The 17666-nt window shown below is 36.1% G+C and overlaps 3 protein-coding genes across 4 annotated transcripts in view; all 3 read left to right on the top strand.

The window, feature by feature from the left end:
• Positions 1950-6480, top strand: LOC109719589 (F-box/LRR-repeat protein 3-like). Its single transcript, XM_020246359.1, has 8 exons — positions 1950-2785; positions 3272-3397; positions 3597-3701; positions 3788-4181; positions 4260-4389; positions 4845-5139; positions 5538-5789; positions 6204-6480. The coding sequence occupies exons 1-8, from the start codon at positions 2054-2056 to the stop codon at positions 6261-6263; spliced, it is 2094 nt and encodes a 697-aa protein (XP_020101948.1). The 5' UTR covers positions 1950-2053; the 3' UTR covers positions 6264-6480.
• Positions 7659-10998, top strand: LOC109719592 (WRKY transcription factor WRKY24-like). The gene is made up of 5 exons (XM_020246362.1): positions 7659-8148; positions 8279-8455; positions 8740-9314; positions 9597-9758; positions 10241-10998. Exons 1-5 carry the CDS (start codon positions 7867-7869, stop codon positions 10656-10658), a joined length of 1614 nt encoding a protein of 537 aa, XP_020101951.1. The 5' UTR covers positions 7659-7866; the 3' UTR covers positions 10659-10998.
• Positions 17196-17666, top strand: part of LOC109719595 (probable protein phosphatase 2C 73) — a 2607-nt gene continuing 2136 nt past the window's right edge. Inside the window, exon 1 of one of the 2 annotated variants that reach the window (XM_020246366.1) lies at positions 17196-17519. In XM_020246366.1, coding sequence (XP_020101955.1) covers positions 17253-17519 — 267 coding nt within the window. In that variant the 5' untranslated portion in view covers positions 17196-17252. The remainder of the gene's footprint in view (positions 17520-17666) is intronic. The other variant, XM_020246367.1, reaches the window with a different exon arrangement.

Here is a 17666-nt window from a genome sequence, read left to right as displayed (position 1 = left end):
AATTGGCTTTTCTTTGGGCTATGCTCACCTCACCCCCATTTGGTGTGTATGGTTACCGAGAATTTTTTTTTTCTAGAAACTATTTCTCGTCCATACTTAAAACTGCTAAAATTATCTGATCGTCCATAAAGCAAGTGGGAAAAGATTTGATGGTTGGTACCCGAGATCCAAGTTCGAATTCTAGTTGATTCACATCTCAAGCTAAGTTTATTTCTAAATGAAATAAACAAAGCGAATAGCATGCTACCTATCTCTCAAAAAAAAAACTGCTAAAATTATCACTAGATAAAAAATTACTAATTAAATTTATAATATCAGTATGACATCATAAATATTTATATTATTATTTTTATATTATGTTTAATTATAAGAGTCCGGGTATTATACTTTTATAATATATAGACCACTTTTTATTCATAAATTTTCGGCCGTTAGATCTACCTCTTTCACCATTTTCACCAGTTAAATCATATTATTCAACTAACTACCCACTCAATTATAGGAGAAGACTATCATCCTAACCGCACATTCCTTTATCCGACAGCCAAAAATTTATGAATATAAAAAGTTCTATACTAATAAGAGTATGGTAACATTAGTCTAATTATAAAATACTAATTTTAAGATCAAATTAAATAAATATAAATTTTCATATTTTTTGCTTTTTATAACACTAATTTATGTTGATAGAAAAAGAAATTAGCTAAGTTAGTTTTATACTGCTGAATTTTTTTATATGCCTTAAATTAAGAAATTCTGGCCGATTTGACTAAAACAAATCGGCCGGTTGAACCACCTATTCGAATAGTTTCAAGTAATTTTTTGACTTATTCGGCTTACAGAATTGAACCTAATATATCCTTTTTATAGACAGGATCATAGTCAGATAAATGTAAATTAATAAGCTAGAAAATTTAATCAAAATCTAAATTTTCTTACCCAAATAAAGTAAATTTCAAATATTTTTATAATCAAATAAAAATTTAATAAAGAGAATTGAGAATACGAGCGAGGCAAATAAACTGTGGCTATTCCTGCTAAATATTTATTTAAATAGTGGGGACGCAAAGCCTACTGCAGTGCGGTAACCTCACCGGGATGGTGATTGTTATTCGGATTCCACTCCAAATGCTGTTTTTTTAAAAAAAATAAAAAATTACCAGGTGACTTTTCCAAAGTTGTTTAGGCCCACCGTCCACGATGAGTAAGCGTTCGTACCCTTCCGCACTCGCCCGCTTGTCCTCTCCTCCCCCGAATCGTCCCTCCCCACTTAATTCTCCGCCCCGCTTTTCCCATTTTGCCCCTCCGCCAAGTCCGCTCCGTACCGTACCTCCAACCCATCTATTTACCGATTTGCCCCTCAAGGACTGCAGACTTGTCCTCCTCGGCAGGGCTATTTTCGTCAAATCACTAGCCCGCAGTCCCGCTGTTATCGGAGGGAAAATATGCACATAGATCCCTGACTTTTAAGACGCTTTCATAGTGCACCATAATATTTACCTTTTCATATGAAATTTTAAGTTTTTATTTTTTGAAAATGTTTCTGACGAGCATATTTTATTTGTAAAATTTTGAGATATACTACCAGTGAAATTTGCTTTTATTTTATTTTAATATTATTTGTTGAAATAAATTATCAAGCCAAGAGTAAAATTATTGTTATAGAGTAAAATAGATTAGAAAGAAAGAGGATCAAAAATAGATGCTCTCATAGTATATTTTTCTTTAGTTCTTTTTTTTTCTTTTAAAAAATTGCTTTTTTAAAAAAATTTTAGTTGAAAGAAAAACTAACGCATGAGATATAATAGATGAAAAAAGTGAAGTACTTCTATGCGAATATCTAAAGAGTGAAGGAAATATATGTAAATTATCCTCCTGGGAATAATGCCCTGGATGGGCATTTTGGTAATTTGACATCGCACCGGCTCCCTCTTAACACCCACAGTTTTCCGTTATCCGTTGTCGCCTCGTTCGTCCCTCTCCTCGTCCTCTCCTCCTCCGCCATTTCCTCTCCTCAAAACCCTAACCCTAAATCCACTCCGAGACGCGCTTCATGGGGGAGATCGGGGGCGCGCCCTTCGAAACCCTAGTGCTCGATCTCTTCTCCAAGCGCAGGGACCGGCTCCCGTGCCCGAGCCTCCGATCGCCGAAGCGGATCCGCGTCGAGGAGGAGCCCAGCCCCTTCGAAACCCTAGCGGAGGAGATCCTCTTCCTGATCCTGGATCGCCTCGACGCGAACCCCCTCGACAGGAAGGCCTTCTCCCTCGTCTCCCGCTCCTTCCACGCCGCCGAGTCCCGCCACCGCCGCGCGCTGCGGCCGCTCCGCGCCGAGCTCCTCCCCGCCGCGCTCGCCCGCTACCCGGCCGTGTCCCGCCTCGACCTCTCCCTCTGCCGCCGCGTCGGCGACGCCGCCCTCGGGTGCGTCGCCGCCGCGCTCCGCTCCACGCTGCGCTCGATCGACCTCTCGCGCTCGCGCTCGTTCTCGCCCGCGGGGCTTGAGAGCCTCGCGGTGAGCTGCGCGGCGCTGGTGGAGATCGACCTCTCGAACGCGACGGGTCTCACGGACGCGGCGGCCGCGGCGATCGGGAAGGCGCGGAACCTCGAGAGGCTGTGGCTCGCGAGGTGCATGAGGGTGACGGACATGGGGATCGGGTGCATCGCCGTGGGGTGCCCGAAGCTGAGGTTGCTCTGCTTGAAGTGGTGCTTGGGGGTGACGGATTTGGGGGTCGGATTGGTCGCTGTGAAGTGTAGGATGCTTCAGAGTTTGGATCTCTCGTACACCGCGGTATCTTCCTGATCTTCATGTTTAACATCTCAAAGTTTTCATTTTTTTATATTTCCGCTGAGAGAGGGTCCAACAAATTTCTACTTATCACCTGGTTTGTTTCCATATGAATTAGAGTAATTATCTTCGTTCAAAGTGGGTACTCTCTAGCGAAATGTTCTCGAATTACAAGTGGTTCTGCGTTTTCTTGAATCGAAGTATCACAATAAGAGCTTGTATTCTTGATGTTCTCTTTATAGTAGATTGTTGTTTTCCTCAGTTTTTTATACTGCCTCATACCTGAGCGCCTATTGTTCATCAAATTGTTGAGATGCAGCTATGTTAAGTTAATACTTTGTTGATATCTTAATGCATTAGGAATGCGTCTGAATATGTTGTGGCAATTGGCCTACTTGGTCCTATTTTTAGCAAAAATTGTCTGCTAGTTGTCTGTTCCTGGCTACTTTATGTTCTTGGAATGACAATTCTACGTTTTTGTCTCTCCAGATCACGAAGAAATCCCTTGCTGCTCTCTCGCAGCTTCATGATCTCGAAGATTTAGCTGTAGTCGGATGCCCTTCCATGAGTGATGAGGCCCTTTCAAGTCTTAAGCAAGGTTTTAAATCATTAGAGGTAAGCTATTCATCCAAACGTGCACAAGAAATTTGTTGGTGGTTAGAAACAAATAAATAAAACTTCTCATTTATAGCTACCCTAATAAGTGGTTTTGTGTGTTTGAATCATGTTTATTTTTTGGTTGCCTTATCTTTAATTGATTTTTTTTTATCCCCGGAGTTATCTTTTAATGAGTTTGCTTTTGTTTGCAACACAGGTACTTGATGTTTCAAGCTGTGACCGCGTCAGTCATGTTGGATTGTCATCCATATTAAATAGTGCACCAGGATTACGCCAACTACGTTTAGCATATCATTCTTTTGTAAGTAAATTGTTTATCCATTTCTTTCCCATGACAAGCAAAAAATGCAAGGTCTAACGTAACATCTCTAATTCATGGTGTTGCAGGTCACTCCCTCTATATCAAGTGGCTTACAAAGGCTCTCTACGCTGCAATCTATTAATTTAGATTGTTCCCATGTCACAACTAATGGGCTTAAATCTATTGGCAGTTGCTGTACATCTTTGAAGGAGCTGAGTTTAAGCAAGTGCTCAGGAGTGACTGATGAAGGCCTTTCTTTCATCACGTCAAAAAACAAAGGCTTGGTTAAATTAGACATTACATGCTGCCGCGAAATAACTGATGTAGGAATAGCCACTATGACTAGTTCATGCACTTCCCTCACCTCGCTGAGGATGGAATCTTGTAGTCTGGTTACTAGCCTGGGATTACGTCTAATTGGACAGCGTTGCCATCTCTTGGAGGAAGTAGACCTTACAGATAATGATTTGGACGATGAAGGTATTTTTCCGGACATAACGTTAAGTTTTGTGCAGTATGGGATCAAATTTAGTTGCTCACTAGATCATAGTTTTGCAGGACTTAAATCAATCTCTGGATGCCACAAGCTTTCTAGTCTAAAAGCTGGGATATGCTTGAAGATCAGTGATGAAGGCCTTGTTCATATTGGGAATTCATGCCCGGAACTGCAGGAGCTTGATTTGTACAGGTTTGTTGCTTTTTGGCATGCTCTTTCTTTTCCTCTGTAGCTTCTTTATATTCTGGAAAGAAATGCTAGATTAGTTTCACTTTCATAGAAATTGGACAGTGTGGAGACCAGGAAAAACTGTACATGACTAATCTCGTTATTAAGAATGATTTGGATAGAGAAATAGCTAGTATTAGAAAGTATCTGGAATGTTCTTTGTATGATCTTTAAGAAATATTCTGTATTTTTACATTATTAAGTCGGATATTTAGTCTGCTGCTAAGAATTGCACTTGATTTTTCACTATTCCTTTCATGTTAATCTTACATTTGTTTTGCATGACAATTTGATGGAGCTACAGTGTGCCGTGAACTGATCTTTCTGAGCATTAATATACCTCACTAAGTTTGGCCATAATGTTGATTTAAAAATAGAGAAGTACTAGTTGAAATGATCAACAGCTTTTGTAATTTCAGGTCTGTAGGAGTAACTGACAAGGGTGTTACTGAGATAGCTCGAGGCTGCCCTTTGTTGCAAATGATTAATCTAGCGTATTGTACAGAAATGACAGATGAGTCACTGAGAGCACTGTCGAAATGCTCAAGTTTAAAAACATTGGAAATTCGAGGTTGTCCTCGCATTTCATCTGCAGGCCTCTCAGCTATTGCTGTGGGATGCCGACAAATTGCCAAGCTCGACATAAAGAAATGCCATGATATTGATGATGCTGGGATGCTTCCACTTGCTCGATTTTCCCAGAATCTTCGTCAGGTACTTGAATCTCTTTCTCGTCATCTCATGCCTGTGTGTGTTTTTTGGGGGTATGTGGTGGGGTGTGTATTCTCAGGGCGGGGGAGGAGTCACACATTCACTGCGTGAACCTTTACATGTGAAATGACTGTTTTGACCCAAGTTTGGTTAAATTGAAGTAAGAAATTCAGTTTGCGAGAGGGTAAAATGGTGTTTTAATAAAAGAAGATTGTGTACTGGGCAAATGGCTTGGGAACAGCAGATATTTTGGATGGGCAGGGATAATTTAACAACATATTGGAAACTTCAGGGACTAAAATAGTTGGCAGACAAGTTCGGGACTAAGTTGCATACAGGGACTATTCATGCATTAACTTGTTATGCTATTGTTTTTAATCTCTCTGTTTATCTCTTTGCAGATAAACTTGTCATTCTGTTCGGTCACCGATGTTGGTCTTCTTGCACTTGTGAGCGTAAGCTGCCTCCAGAACATGACGATTTTACACTTAAAGGGAGTAACACCAAACGGTTTGGCGGCTGCTCTGTTGGCTTGCGGGGGATTGACAAAAGTGAAGCTTCACTCGTCGTTCAAGTCCTTAATTTCTAAACCTCTTCTTCAACACATCGAAGCTCGCGGGTGCTCATTTCAGTGGATCAGTAAACCTTTCCAGGTATGCTTTGTTTCTTTCCTCATGGTCCAGTTCTTGCATTGTCTGATCAAAACTTAGCCTCTGTTGGCATGTTGGCTGATGTTACAGATATTGCTTTTGAATATTCACAGCAGTCTGGTTTAATACCTATTCAACTTTTACAGCTTTGGTTTATTTGATTCTCAATTTATAAGACCGAACCGAACCGAAGCAACTGCTCTGAGTCGCTTTTATTCGCTCTCCGTGTTGGCTGAACAGTGCTCACCTCTAAACATTAGCATCAAACCCATGAACCCATTACTTTTTAGCCTCCTAAGTAGCAATAGAAGTCATGAAACCAGCCTTTTGTTTTCGATAAGTCGCCGATCGCGTACACTTTATCATTCAAGTCTGTTTTATTTGGATGCATAGGCTGATAAGATTCCGCCGTGGCAGGTTCAGCTCGAAACAAATGAAGTTTGGAAACAGCAGCTGCAAGATGTGGTTGTGAGATAGAACCTTACTGCATTTGCACATCTGGAGCCACTTTATATATAAGGGTGAGGTGACGATGAATGCGATACAATGATTTCTCCTTTCTGAGAATGTGAAATCCTAGCCTTTGTTACCTTCAAAGTGTTAGCTGTGAGTACGTATTTATTACGATGCATCCGATCAAATGATGTAAAAGGTGTAGTTCTCTTTAACAAGAACATTGGTTGTACAAGAGATATATTAATTGATTATGTGTTGTCAATTTTATTTCCATGTTTATGATCGCAAGCCCTTTTGACCCCTTGATTTGTACAGATGCTTCATCCTCTAAACACTTACTTATCAGCCCTATTTCTATGAAATATTTGCAACCTAGGTATATAAGGTTTTGTTTGATTTATTTTCTAAATAAATTCAATCAAGTATGAGATAATAACAATTTCAGATTTTTCCAGAGAGCCGAGTTCTCGAACGTTGTGCGAATAAATGTTATAGAGGTCGTGTTCTCGACTTCTTTGTTTAAAATAATTATCGGTACGTGAAGGGCCCGGGGTTGGGGTCTTCGACATATTTTTAAAGCAATACTATTTGTAAACTCAAAAGATGATGGTTATAATTTTTGCATCCTATTCATGCTTTCATTCATCAAGAACTAATATTTTTTTCTAATCTTGTCAATTATTTTTTAATATTAAAGATGTAAAAAAAATCCCTAAATTCTCGCATGAACAAGCGACATTTCTCGGTTTCGGATACTTGCCTCGGAAGCCAATTGTTTTCCCCTGTAAATGTAACGCTACGCGCCATGAATTGGATTTTGCAATTATGCTGATAATAAATACCAAATTTAACTTATTTACCTATATTCAGACAATTTTTTGAGTTCTAATGTAAGTGCATCTCACAACTTATGGATCAACATTTTTATACATCACCAAGCTAAAATTTATAATCTAAAATTAATGACTCATCATTAACATTTAGAAAAAAAAATATTTTAACAAAAAAATCACTAACTCGTGTTATGAACCCGAATATAGGTAAATAAGTTACTTCAATCCCATTGAAGAAGTCAAAGGAAAAAAATGTCTTGATGATATCACCATCCCAAAACACAAAACAACCCACCAAAAAAACCCACAAATGCACCAAACCACCATCAAAGCACAAACCTCAGCTCAATAGCCTACAAGATATGTTGGTCACAACACTGAGTCCCAATTTCTGGGTGCGAAGGGACACGTCACCATAAAAGGGACAAAGGAAAGAAGAGAGATCTCCTCTGAGAAAGAAACTGGGCCGCCAGTCAAACCCACGAGATTTGACTAGTCAACGGTCAAACTTTCAAACCCCCCTCCCCAACTCTCTATACCTCCCCCTTCTTCGAAGCTACCCCCATTTCCCCCCAAACACTAACACCCACCCCATATCTCTCTCTCCCTCTCTCTTACTTTCCATGCACATATATCACAAGTGAATCACCCCCATCCTCTCCTTTTTAACGAAACCCTCACCTCTCTCCAAAGAGCCATCAAACCCCAACTCTCTCTCTCTTTTTTTCTTTATCTCAATCTATCTGTCTGTCTGTCTATCTGTCGCTAGTTCTAGCTCTATTTTTACCTCTATGGCTTCTCCCACGGGGAGCTTAGAGACATCGGCGAATTCCCGGTCGATGGCCTTCTCTTTCCCCACCCCTTCGTTCTCCGAGCTCCTCTCGGGTGTTGGGGGCGGCAACGGCGGCGACGGAGGGGTAGAGAAGAGCGGAGTCGGTGTTCCCAAGTTCAAATCCATGACTCCTACCCTCCCCATCTCCCCTCCTCCCATCTCTCCTTCCTCCTACTTCGCCATCCCTTCCGGTCTAAGCCCCGCCGATCTACTCGACTCGCCCGCTTTACTCACCTCTAGCGTAAGCAAATCACTAAAATTTTTAACAATATCATAGTGCGATTTATACATGTACATATCCGAAAGATCGATATGATAGAAAATGATTGAGAAATACATGTAACAACTTTCTTCTTATTATTTTTTAACAGATATTTCCATCACCAACTACTGGGGCACTATTTCCTACTCAATCCTTCAATTGGAGAGGCAGCAAAGATGAGCAGCAAAGCATGTACTCGGATTTCTCTTTTCAAAACTTAACTAAAAGAGGAAACATGCCAACATCATATCCTTTCCATTCATCTTCTTCTGCCGCGATCTCATCGGTACGATTCGCGCCTTTTCACTACTGTAATCTTTCTTATTTATTTCAAAATTTAAGTAATTCAGATGAAAAACATTGCCATGCGGCGAGTATTAATTAATTGTTTGGTGCTAGCGTGACAGTTTTTATTAAAGTTGACAAAATTTGAAGAAATAGTAGATGTTAATTAGGGACTGATTAAAGCAACTAGAAGATTAATTAAGGAGCAATTAATCCTTTATTTTGTGTAATTTGTTTGACTAATTAAGTTTGCTTTTCTTTTCTTTTCTTTTTTTTATCAAATAGGAGCAACCATGGAACTACCAAGAACCCAACACCAACACCAACACCAACACCATCAACATAAAATCCGAAACAACACATCCTTTTGCACCAAATCCCTCAACACTCCGAGAGAACACCAATAACTCCATTGGTGGATACAACAGTAACAACCATGCAAGGGTGCAACCAATTCAAAGTATAAGAGAGCAGAGGAGATCAGATGATGGATACAACTGGCGAAAGTACGGGCAAAAGCAAGTGAAGGGGAGCGAGAACCCGCGAAGCTACTTCAAGTGCACGTACCCGAACTGCCCGACGAAGAAGAAGGTGGAGAGATCGCTCGATGGGCAGATCACGGAGATCGTTTACAAGGGGACGCACAACCACCCGAAGCCTCAGTCCACGAGGAGGACCTCCTCCGCTTGCGCAGTGCAACAAGCTCATGTCGCGGTGGCGAACGAGGCATCGGAGCACTCGTTCGGGGGGGCGGCGACGCCCGAGAACTCGTCGGCGTCGTTCGGGAACGAGGAGGTGGAGATGAGCTCCCAGGATGCCGGGGATGATGAGTTTGATGAGGATGAGCCTCATGCAAAGAGGTGGGTATATGGCACAAAGGTTTAAATTCAAATTTAAAAACTCGAATATGAAAATGCCTGTTTGGCCACGCTGTAGCGGTTTATAGTAATATATTTCTAAGAACTTTTTTGTATAGCAAAATCAGAAGCATTTGAGGCTCAAAAATCTTAAAAATTTTATACCTTGTTTTTTATTACTAAACACTCTATCAAATATAGTTTATTATTATTACTTTGTATAGTGATCAATGAGCTAAAATTTGTTAAGTATTGATTTTTTTTTTTCCTTTTTATTTTTTTCAGGAAGAGAGAAGGTGATAGTGAGGGGATTTCAATGTCAGGAAATAGAACAGTGAGGGAGCCAAGAGTTGTGGTGCAAACCATGAGTGATATTGATATCCTTGATGATGGGTATAGATGGAGAAAATATGGTCAAAAGGTGGTTAAGGGGAATCCCAATCCCAGGTGAGGAGACTTATTCAAATCAATATTATAAAATAAAGTACATATATAGCCACTTACCTATTCAATAACTAGTTTTTGTTATTTAATTGTTTGGAATAATATATCTTTGTTTCTAGTTAACCTCAACACCTCAATTTTATTAATAAAAGTTTAAAAAACTATAACATCGAGCTATTTTGCTATCTTTTCTAACATGCATTAAGTACAAGTTTTATTTTAAAGTTGAAAAGGCCTTTTTAAGCTTCTTTTACAGTACAAGTTTTAGTCTAATTCCTTGTCTCACGTACGCACACAATTACTACCTTTTCATGTGACATGAAATATATACAATTGGCTCATAAAGAAAAGGAACATAATAATAATATATATGAAATTGTTTGAGTAGGATTTACTACTAAGTAAATAAGATCAAAATGAGATGCTGAGTGAAAATTGAGTACTTGTGGTTAACATTCTTGGGTTCATTTCTGGTTCCTCAACAGGAGCTACTACAAGTGCACCACCCCCGATTGCCCGGTCCGAAAGCACGTTGAGAGGGCGTCCCACGACCTCCGGGCGGTGATCACGACGTACGAGGGCAAGCACAACCACGACATCCCCGCAGCTCGCGGGAGCAGCGGTTCGCACGCGATCAATCGGCCTCAGACCGACAATAACACCGCGGTCGCCATTAGGCCATCCGCGTCGACGGGGATCCTCAATCACCCTAACCAAATGATGGCTCCTACTAACTCTCTCCTCAATGAATCTTATTTCTACCAAGGGAGCTATGACTTCTCAGGGTTTGGTAACAAGATGAATTCCTATACTTATCAGCAAACGCAGCAGCAGCAGCAGCAGCAGCAGCAACAACAAAGAGAGTCCAGGGACGAATCGTTCCTCGACGCGCTACTAAGTTGATTTCTAGTCCTTAGACTAATATTTTCAATAACATGGTATCAGAGCTGATAATAAGAGACACCTTACACTAACTAGAGAGGTTCAAAATGTAGATTTTTTTTTTCCTTTTTTTGGGTTAGGGATTTTAGATATAATTGCTTAGGGAGTTGAGGATACAATGATCCTTTTGTTCATTTATTTGAGGCCTGGATAAAAAAGCTAGAGACAAGGCCTTTGGGTGGGAGTAAAGAAATTAAAAGAGGGGCTTTTTTCAGTACTAGTTTTTTTTTTTTTCCCCTAATGTTTCTCATTTGATGTTGCTGAAGTGAAATAAATAAGAGATTTGAAAATAGTTGGCTAATTTATTCAAGTTTCATATTATGCATACGCTCGTGTATTCTATTCTCTCCTTTCCTTTTCGAATCAATCTTTGGTGTTTCGTATCCGACAAATTTGAACCTTTCAGCTTCTCTCTAATTAGCAGAAACGAACATGCCGTAAATATTTTATTTTTTCTATTCAGAATGACAGAATTGTTACACTACATCTTAGTAGGAATAGTATAAATAGATTATTGAAAAATGATGAAGCATCTTAATAATTACGACAGACCGAAAATTTTGTAATTCCCACACATTTTGATAGGAATGAGATTTTCATAGAGTTAGTATAACATTCCTCACTAGCAAAAATCAATAATACTTCTTTCTATCCAACCCTAATTGCACGGTGTGACACTTCCATCATTATAAGTACAAAATAAATAATATTTACTAAATAATCTAAATCAATAGTGAAACCAACAATCTCTCGGAGTTTTGAGAACTAAGAAGATGATATATATAGTTAAGAACTATGAATGTGATTCACATGCATTACTTAACTAACAAGTACTCCTAATTTAATCTAATTAGCAATAATTATTGGATTAGTAAATTGTTTTAAAAAAGTATTACACTCCACAATATTCAGTGGGTCTTTCTTATCTATCAAGTCAACCTGGTCAACCTCTATTATGTTGACCCCATAAGAAGCATCTATAGTTTCTATTGTCACCACATTATTATGTGGTTTTTGGTCTCCCACTTGTTAATTCCCACATTGACCAAATACCAAGGTTTTACACCACCAAAACCTTATCTCTTTAATTTCAACATTTTTTTAAAAAAAATCTTTCGTTTAAGTTTTTTTTTTAATCTCTAATTCTAGGTATGTTCAATTTATTTGGTCCTCCAAGCGTATTGAACTAATGAATTCATGGATGTTGGAGATTTTGGCGACAATAATTATCGAATTTAAGACGCGTAAAATAGTTTTTTTCAGGTTATTATTGCTCTCACAATTCGTGTAAATTGAAACCGGACAAAATATTTGAAAAATTGACAATTTGGGACGTTAATATCGATAATTTACCTGAAACAAGAAACGGCGTGTAGATCAAATTATATTTCATATCGAACAATTGCATTAAAAGTGAAACTTAAAGCGAGTCTATTTAAGGTAAAATGACACATAAACTAAGAAATTGCTTTTAAGTTGACCTGGTTCATGTCGTTGGGTCTTTGAAAGGTTTGAACGGGCAAATTCCATGGTTGACCAAGTCATATTTTCAGGTCAATATGTGAGCTTTATTGCTGAGGAGAGAGAGGTTCTTTTATTAGGTCTTTTTCTTTATGAAGGTGACTATTTGGTGTATTTGACCAGTAATAAGCCCCATTATTAAGAGAGGCTAGCTTAATTTAGAGTTAGAAAAAACAAAGTTTGTATATTAGTAATGAGTTAATCTCATTCCTCACTTGGCTAATTCAGCAGTTTTTGATGCAATTAGCTTTAATTATTCATTTGCATTTAAGCTTTTGGGGGAGTGCTATAAAATTAACTGTTTTTCTTTCGAAATTACTATATATATATATATATATATAGAGTGAGGCTACTATGCTATCGGAAGCACGGAGCCTCCCGTGCTTCCAGCTCGTTTTCGATGTTGCGACTTTCGAATCGTCGATCGGCTCCGTTAAACTTGATCTAGAATATTTGATGTACCTAGAAAATAAATTTTATGATTTTACGATATCATTTGCCTAATGAACGAAGGGGCTCAAAATCAACGGCTGAAAATAAAAATCTTACAAAATGTAATAATATGACATTAAAATTTTAAATCAAAGATATTGATCTTGTTTTATATAGTATAAAGAATTTTCTATCAAAATTTCACGTGATTTGAATATTTCTACAACCATTAAAATTTGCAAACGGCTCACTGGCGGTCATGTAAAATTATTGATATTGAGCCCCTTCGATTACAGCAAATGAATTGAAAAATCATAAAAATTTATTTTTAGGTACTTCAAATACTTTAGATCAAGTTAACGGAGCCGATCGACGATTTCGAAAGTCGTTACATCAAAAAGACGCTGAAAGCACGGAAGGCTCCGTGCTTTCAGAAGCATTAGTAGCCTCACAACATATATATACATATATATATATATATATATATATATATATATAATATAATAATATTATATATATATATTATATTATTATTTTTTGTAAGATTTTTATTTTCAGCCGTGATTTGAGTCCGGCCTTCTCATCAGCGAAATGATATCGTAAAAATAAAATTATTTTCTAGGTACTTCTAAATACTCTAGATCAAGTTTAACGGAGCCGATCGACGATTCGAAAGTCGCACATCCGAAAACTGAGCTGGAAGCACGGAAGGCCTCCGTGCTTCCGATAGCATAGTAACGCTCACTCTATATATATATATATATATATATATATATAATATATATATAATATAAATATATATATAATATATAATATATATATTGGACACCCAGAAAATTTCTGTGTATGGAACAGTATCGATCATCATCAGTAATCAAAGGGTGAGATTAGATGTCTTTGAATCCATCCCATCGCCGTCATTGGCGGATGCATGTGAGTTGGTGCGGGGTCAATTGACTCCACTAACTCTGCCCAGAAAAAGTCCCCACATCTCTATAAATGGAGTTTATTTAGTAATTAATAATACTATTTTATTGAGTAATTGATCCCATTCTATTTTAATAAGGCGAAAAGGGTTAGAACTTATCTTATTCATTGATTATTTTGATTCGGCTACCAAACTTTCCAAAATGTTGATTTTACTATCCGATATTTCAATTTGTTTGATTTGAATTAACTAACAGTATTTTGACTTCAAAATTTGAATGTATTAATTGCTTATTTTTATTTGTTTAATTAATATATTTCATGTAATTCTCACAACTGTAAATTCATTTAAGTTATTAGTTTAAAGTTTAAAGTGAAGTTATCATTGACTTATTCAAATTAGACGAATTGAAAGATTTGGGTAATAAAATTAAAATTTTGAAAGATTGGATAGCGGAATCAAAATAGTCGATCGTGTTGGTGAGTTTTTTATATTTTAGTAAATAAATAAAGACCTTTGCTCTTATATGGCATATTTTTCAATGTTATAAACTTCAATACCAAGTTAAAAAATAATTCCCGTTAAAATATCTAAAAATATTTTTATATATTTTTTTGAAAATAATAGTAGTTTGAATGAGAAAGAAAATTCTAATCTAATGATATCATTGTGCATCATTTCCAAAATATAAAAATACATTGAGAATAATTATAATTTAAAATGATCCATATTTTTCTCATGCAATATTTCTTAAAAAAGTTTATTTTATTATTTTTTTAATATTTGCTTTTTATATATTTTATATTTCACCCCTGTAAAATTTTTTTCGATCCGTCACTAATCGCCGTTGCGTAGTGAATCACCTCTTGTACGGAATTTGATTACGTTATTTCTTTTTTCTTTTTTTTTTTTTGTTGAAAGGTTATTTTTTTTGTGCGAAAAGAATCTACAAATTGAGAATTCACCGGTTCTTGCAATTGACTTAGCGTGTAAGAATATTTTTGTAAATTTATTACATAGAACAAACACTCAATTTTAATCGTAGTGGAATATATGTAATAAATAAATATGCATAACCGTAAAGCCCTATTTAGAATATAATTATTTTATTCTGTACATCTTTCTAATCTATTCAAATTTTCTAGACATTTTTATAAAAAAAGATCATTTTCTGATTTGTACGTGAGGTTTAGTTTATTCCTTTCACTTCTCATAATGACTGCCCCGAGAATGACGGCCCCGACGAAGACGACCGGAATGCGCATTTTTTCTCCCTCTCTTCGTCTCTCACTCTTTCTCTTTCGTAGATAGGTACATCCTGAGCCGCGCCAAATTTGGAACCGGTCTCTCACTCTCTCTTTCTTAGATAGGTACATCCTGAGTATCGCCAAATTTCGAACCGCGATAGTTCTGGCTAACTCGAGCTTGTTCGTGAAAAATATATATGTTTATTGACCCGAGCGCCGTCCTAGTTGACTAGGTAGGGTTCGGATTTGGATCAACCGAAAAAAAAAAAAGCCCTAGTCCGGCCCATAAATATCTGATGAACTAGGCTGGGCCTTTATAGGCGTGTGAAAATATCGGATATTTTTAGGGCCCAATAAATACTTGTCCTATAAATATTACAAATGATTTATTAATTTTTTTCATATACTATTTTATTTAGAAATTTTATTTGAGAAAAAAAATTAAATCGAATGCGAAATGAGGCGCCAAACAATTTTTTTCTTTTTTTTTTAAGCAGAACCGAAAAAGTTGCCCGTTAATTTCAAAATATAAAAATAATATTTTAAATAAGTACGCAAGCCAATTAAAAGCTGTCACGTATTTTAGCAGCATAGAGTTGGTTCAAAATGTAGCACGATTTGTAAAGTTATTTACAAAATATATCTCTGAGCTTCGAATTATTGATTGATATTCCACGACACCATCCATATAAATTGTTAATAGAAATTAAAAAAGAAAACAAATATAGCGTTTCACTACTCTGAACCACAAATAAATAAATAAATAAATAAATAAATAAATAAATAAATAAAACGCTTTCAAGTTCCAGTAGCTGTTCCATTTAATTCTCCAGCTCCTACACAGAACGACAGTGTGATTTTTTTTAGAAAATAATATAAAGATAAAATAAAAATAATAAATGTATGTAGACCCCTCAACTATTTTTTTTTCTCTTTGATTAACATTTTCCTAATTTACATATATATTTTTTAATTAGATTAAAAATTAGTTTTTAAAAATAATGATTTTATTCGCTATAAGTTATTAATAGTTGTTATGAAAAGAGAAGGTTCAAAACTAAGAAAATGTCCACGAAAAAATAGTTGGGGATCAATTCACAATATGGTAATTTTTTAGGAGGTCTAGTGCAAATTTTTGCCGAATAAAAAAATATAGAAAAATAAGACAAATAAATAAATACAGAGCCAGCGAAAAATCCGCCCCTCCATTAATTGTGATGGTAAAAAAAAACAAAAGAAGAAACTAATAATCCAACAAAGGAAATAAAAACAAAAACTAACCCATTGTAAATTTTTCCCACTCTAAAAAAGAAAAAAACACTAAACCATGGTAAAAATTTCCTTAAAAAAGAAGTAAAAACTAACTCATGGTCTAATATATATATATANTTCTTTCGCTATACTAAACTTGCATGTCCGTAAATATAGAGATACATAGAATAAATGAGGTGCTTTATTATTATTATTATGAGAAATGATATATATATATATATACATATATATATATATATATATATAAAGAGAAATCCATATATATATATAAATGCATGTGCCTCCTAATAAATTAGAGCCTACACCCTGTGTATGTGTATATTCCATATGCCTAATTAAACATACAATAATAATTATTTTAAAATTAAATTCTATTACAGTAAGTGTACTAATACATTTCATGAAGGAAAATAAATATTTGAAAATTTTTAATTTGATTATTATGATTTACTTACGTTGTTTAAAGAATTTATATATAAAAAATCAAAAGTTTTAAAAACTATTTAACTTAGGCTAAAATATAGATAATACCTTTCAGTACATAATATATTTTACCTTATCTATCTAGATATTAAAAATATGTACTTAATCCCCCACGGCCCCACAAAAGATCATAAATATTTTATTACGCCTTATATATTTTTTTTTATTTAAGAGGTTAGTTAAGTCCATATTTTTTAATCCAAAAAATTAAATAAAATTAAATGTTACATTGAAAAGGGATAATTAAAATGTATTTGAGCCAAACTATTATCAAAACATGCATGCAATATCAAAAAAACAAAGGTACGAGAAAAGGACGTTCTCAGTTTTGCAGCAAAGTGTCTAAAATTTACTTATTTTTATATTGACTTTTTTAATGTCATAAAATGTATTTTATAACTCAGATTTTTAATTTTTACACTTTTGTAATAAATTTTAAGAGTGAGAGAGGTACACGGTGCACATAATGCATGCAATAATTTCTCGTTCTCTTGCTTTTAAGCACCAAACCCCCACCCATCTCCTCATTTATTTCTCCACCCCTTATTTATTTTTAATTAATTTGTATATATATATCTCTCTCTACGAGCCAGCTAGTTTGTGCCCTTCTTAAGGAGAAACACATGTAGAGAGGTGGGGAAAAAAAAAAAAGAAAAAAAGAAAAAAAGAGAGATGGGAGGGTGTTGTAGCAAAAATGAGGTTGGTGAGGGGCTTCCTTGCAAAAAGGAAGAAGATGGAGAAGATGATGATGGTGATGAGGGGGAGCTCTTTGAGGGAGATGGCGACGGGAATGGCGGTGGCGCACGTGTGGGGTTGAGGGGCACGTGTGAGTATGCGTCCATGTTCACACAACAAGGGTGGAAGGGGGTGAACCAAGATGCAATGACAATATGGGAGGTAATTAAGGGAAAAAAAAAAGAATTTTTTTTTTTAAAAAAGGTAATTTGATAGGAATTTTTTTAGTAATTTAGTTGGTACAAATTGGTCATGGTTTAGTTTATTTTTCTTTTTTTTTTGGCCAAAAAAATGATTTATTATTATTTTTTCTTTTGTCATTGAGGCCATGTTTTATATATATATATATAT

This window comes from Ananas comosus, linkage group 13 (assembly GCF_001540865.1).
Source record: "Ananas comosus cultivar F153 linkage group 13, ASM154086v1, whole genome shotgun sequence".
NCBI lineage: Eukaryota > Viridiplantae > Streptophyta > Magnoliopsida > Poales > Bromeliaceae > Ananas > Ananas comosus.
The sequence above is the reverse complement of the archived record's forward strand: the minus strand, read 5'-3'. Positions and strand labels throughout refer to the sequence as shown.

Coding starts and splice junctions, on each gene's coding strand:
- LOC109719592 (XM_020246362.1), top strand. CDS start 7,867: ATGGCTTCTCCCACGGGGAGCTTAGAGACATCGGCGAATTCCCGGTCG. Junction 8,149..8,278: donor CCGCTTTACTCACCTCTAGC/GTAAGCAAATCA, acceptor ATTTTTTAACAG/ATATTTCCATCACCAACTAC. Junction 9,759..10,240: donor AAGGGGAATCCCAATCCCAG/GTGAGGAGACTT, acceptor GTTCCTCAACAG/GAGCTACTACAAGTGCACCA.
- LOC109719589 (XM_020246359.1), top strand. CDS start 2,054: ATGGGGGAGATCGGGGGCGCGCCCTTCGAAACCCTAGTGCTCGATCTC. Junction 4,390..4,844: donor CAGGAGCTTGATTTGTACAG/GTTTGTTGCTTT, acceptor TTGTAATTTCAG/GTCTGTAGGAGTAACTGACA. Junction 5,790..6,203: donor GGATCAGTAAACCTTTCCAG/GTATGCTTTGTT, acceptor CCGCCGTGGCAG/GTTCAGCTCGAAACAAATGA.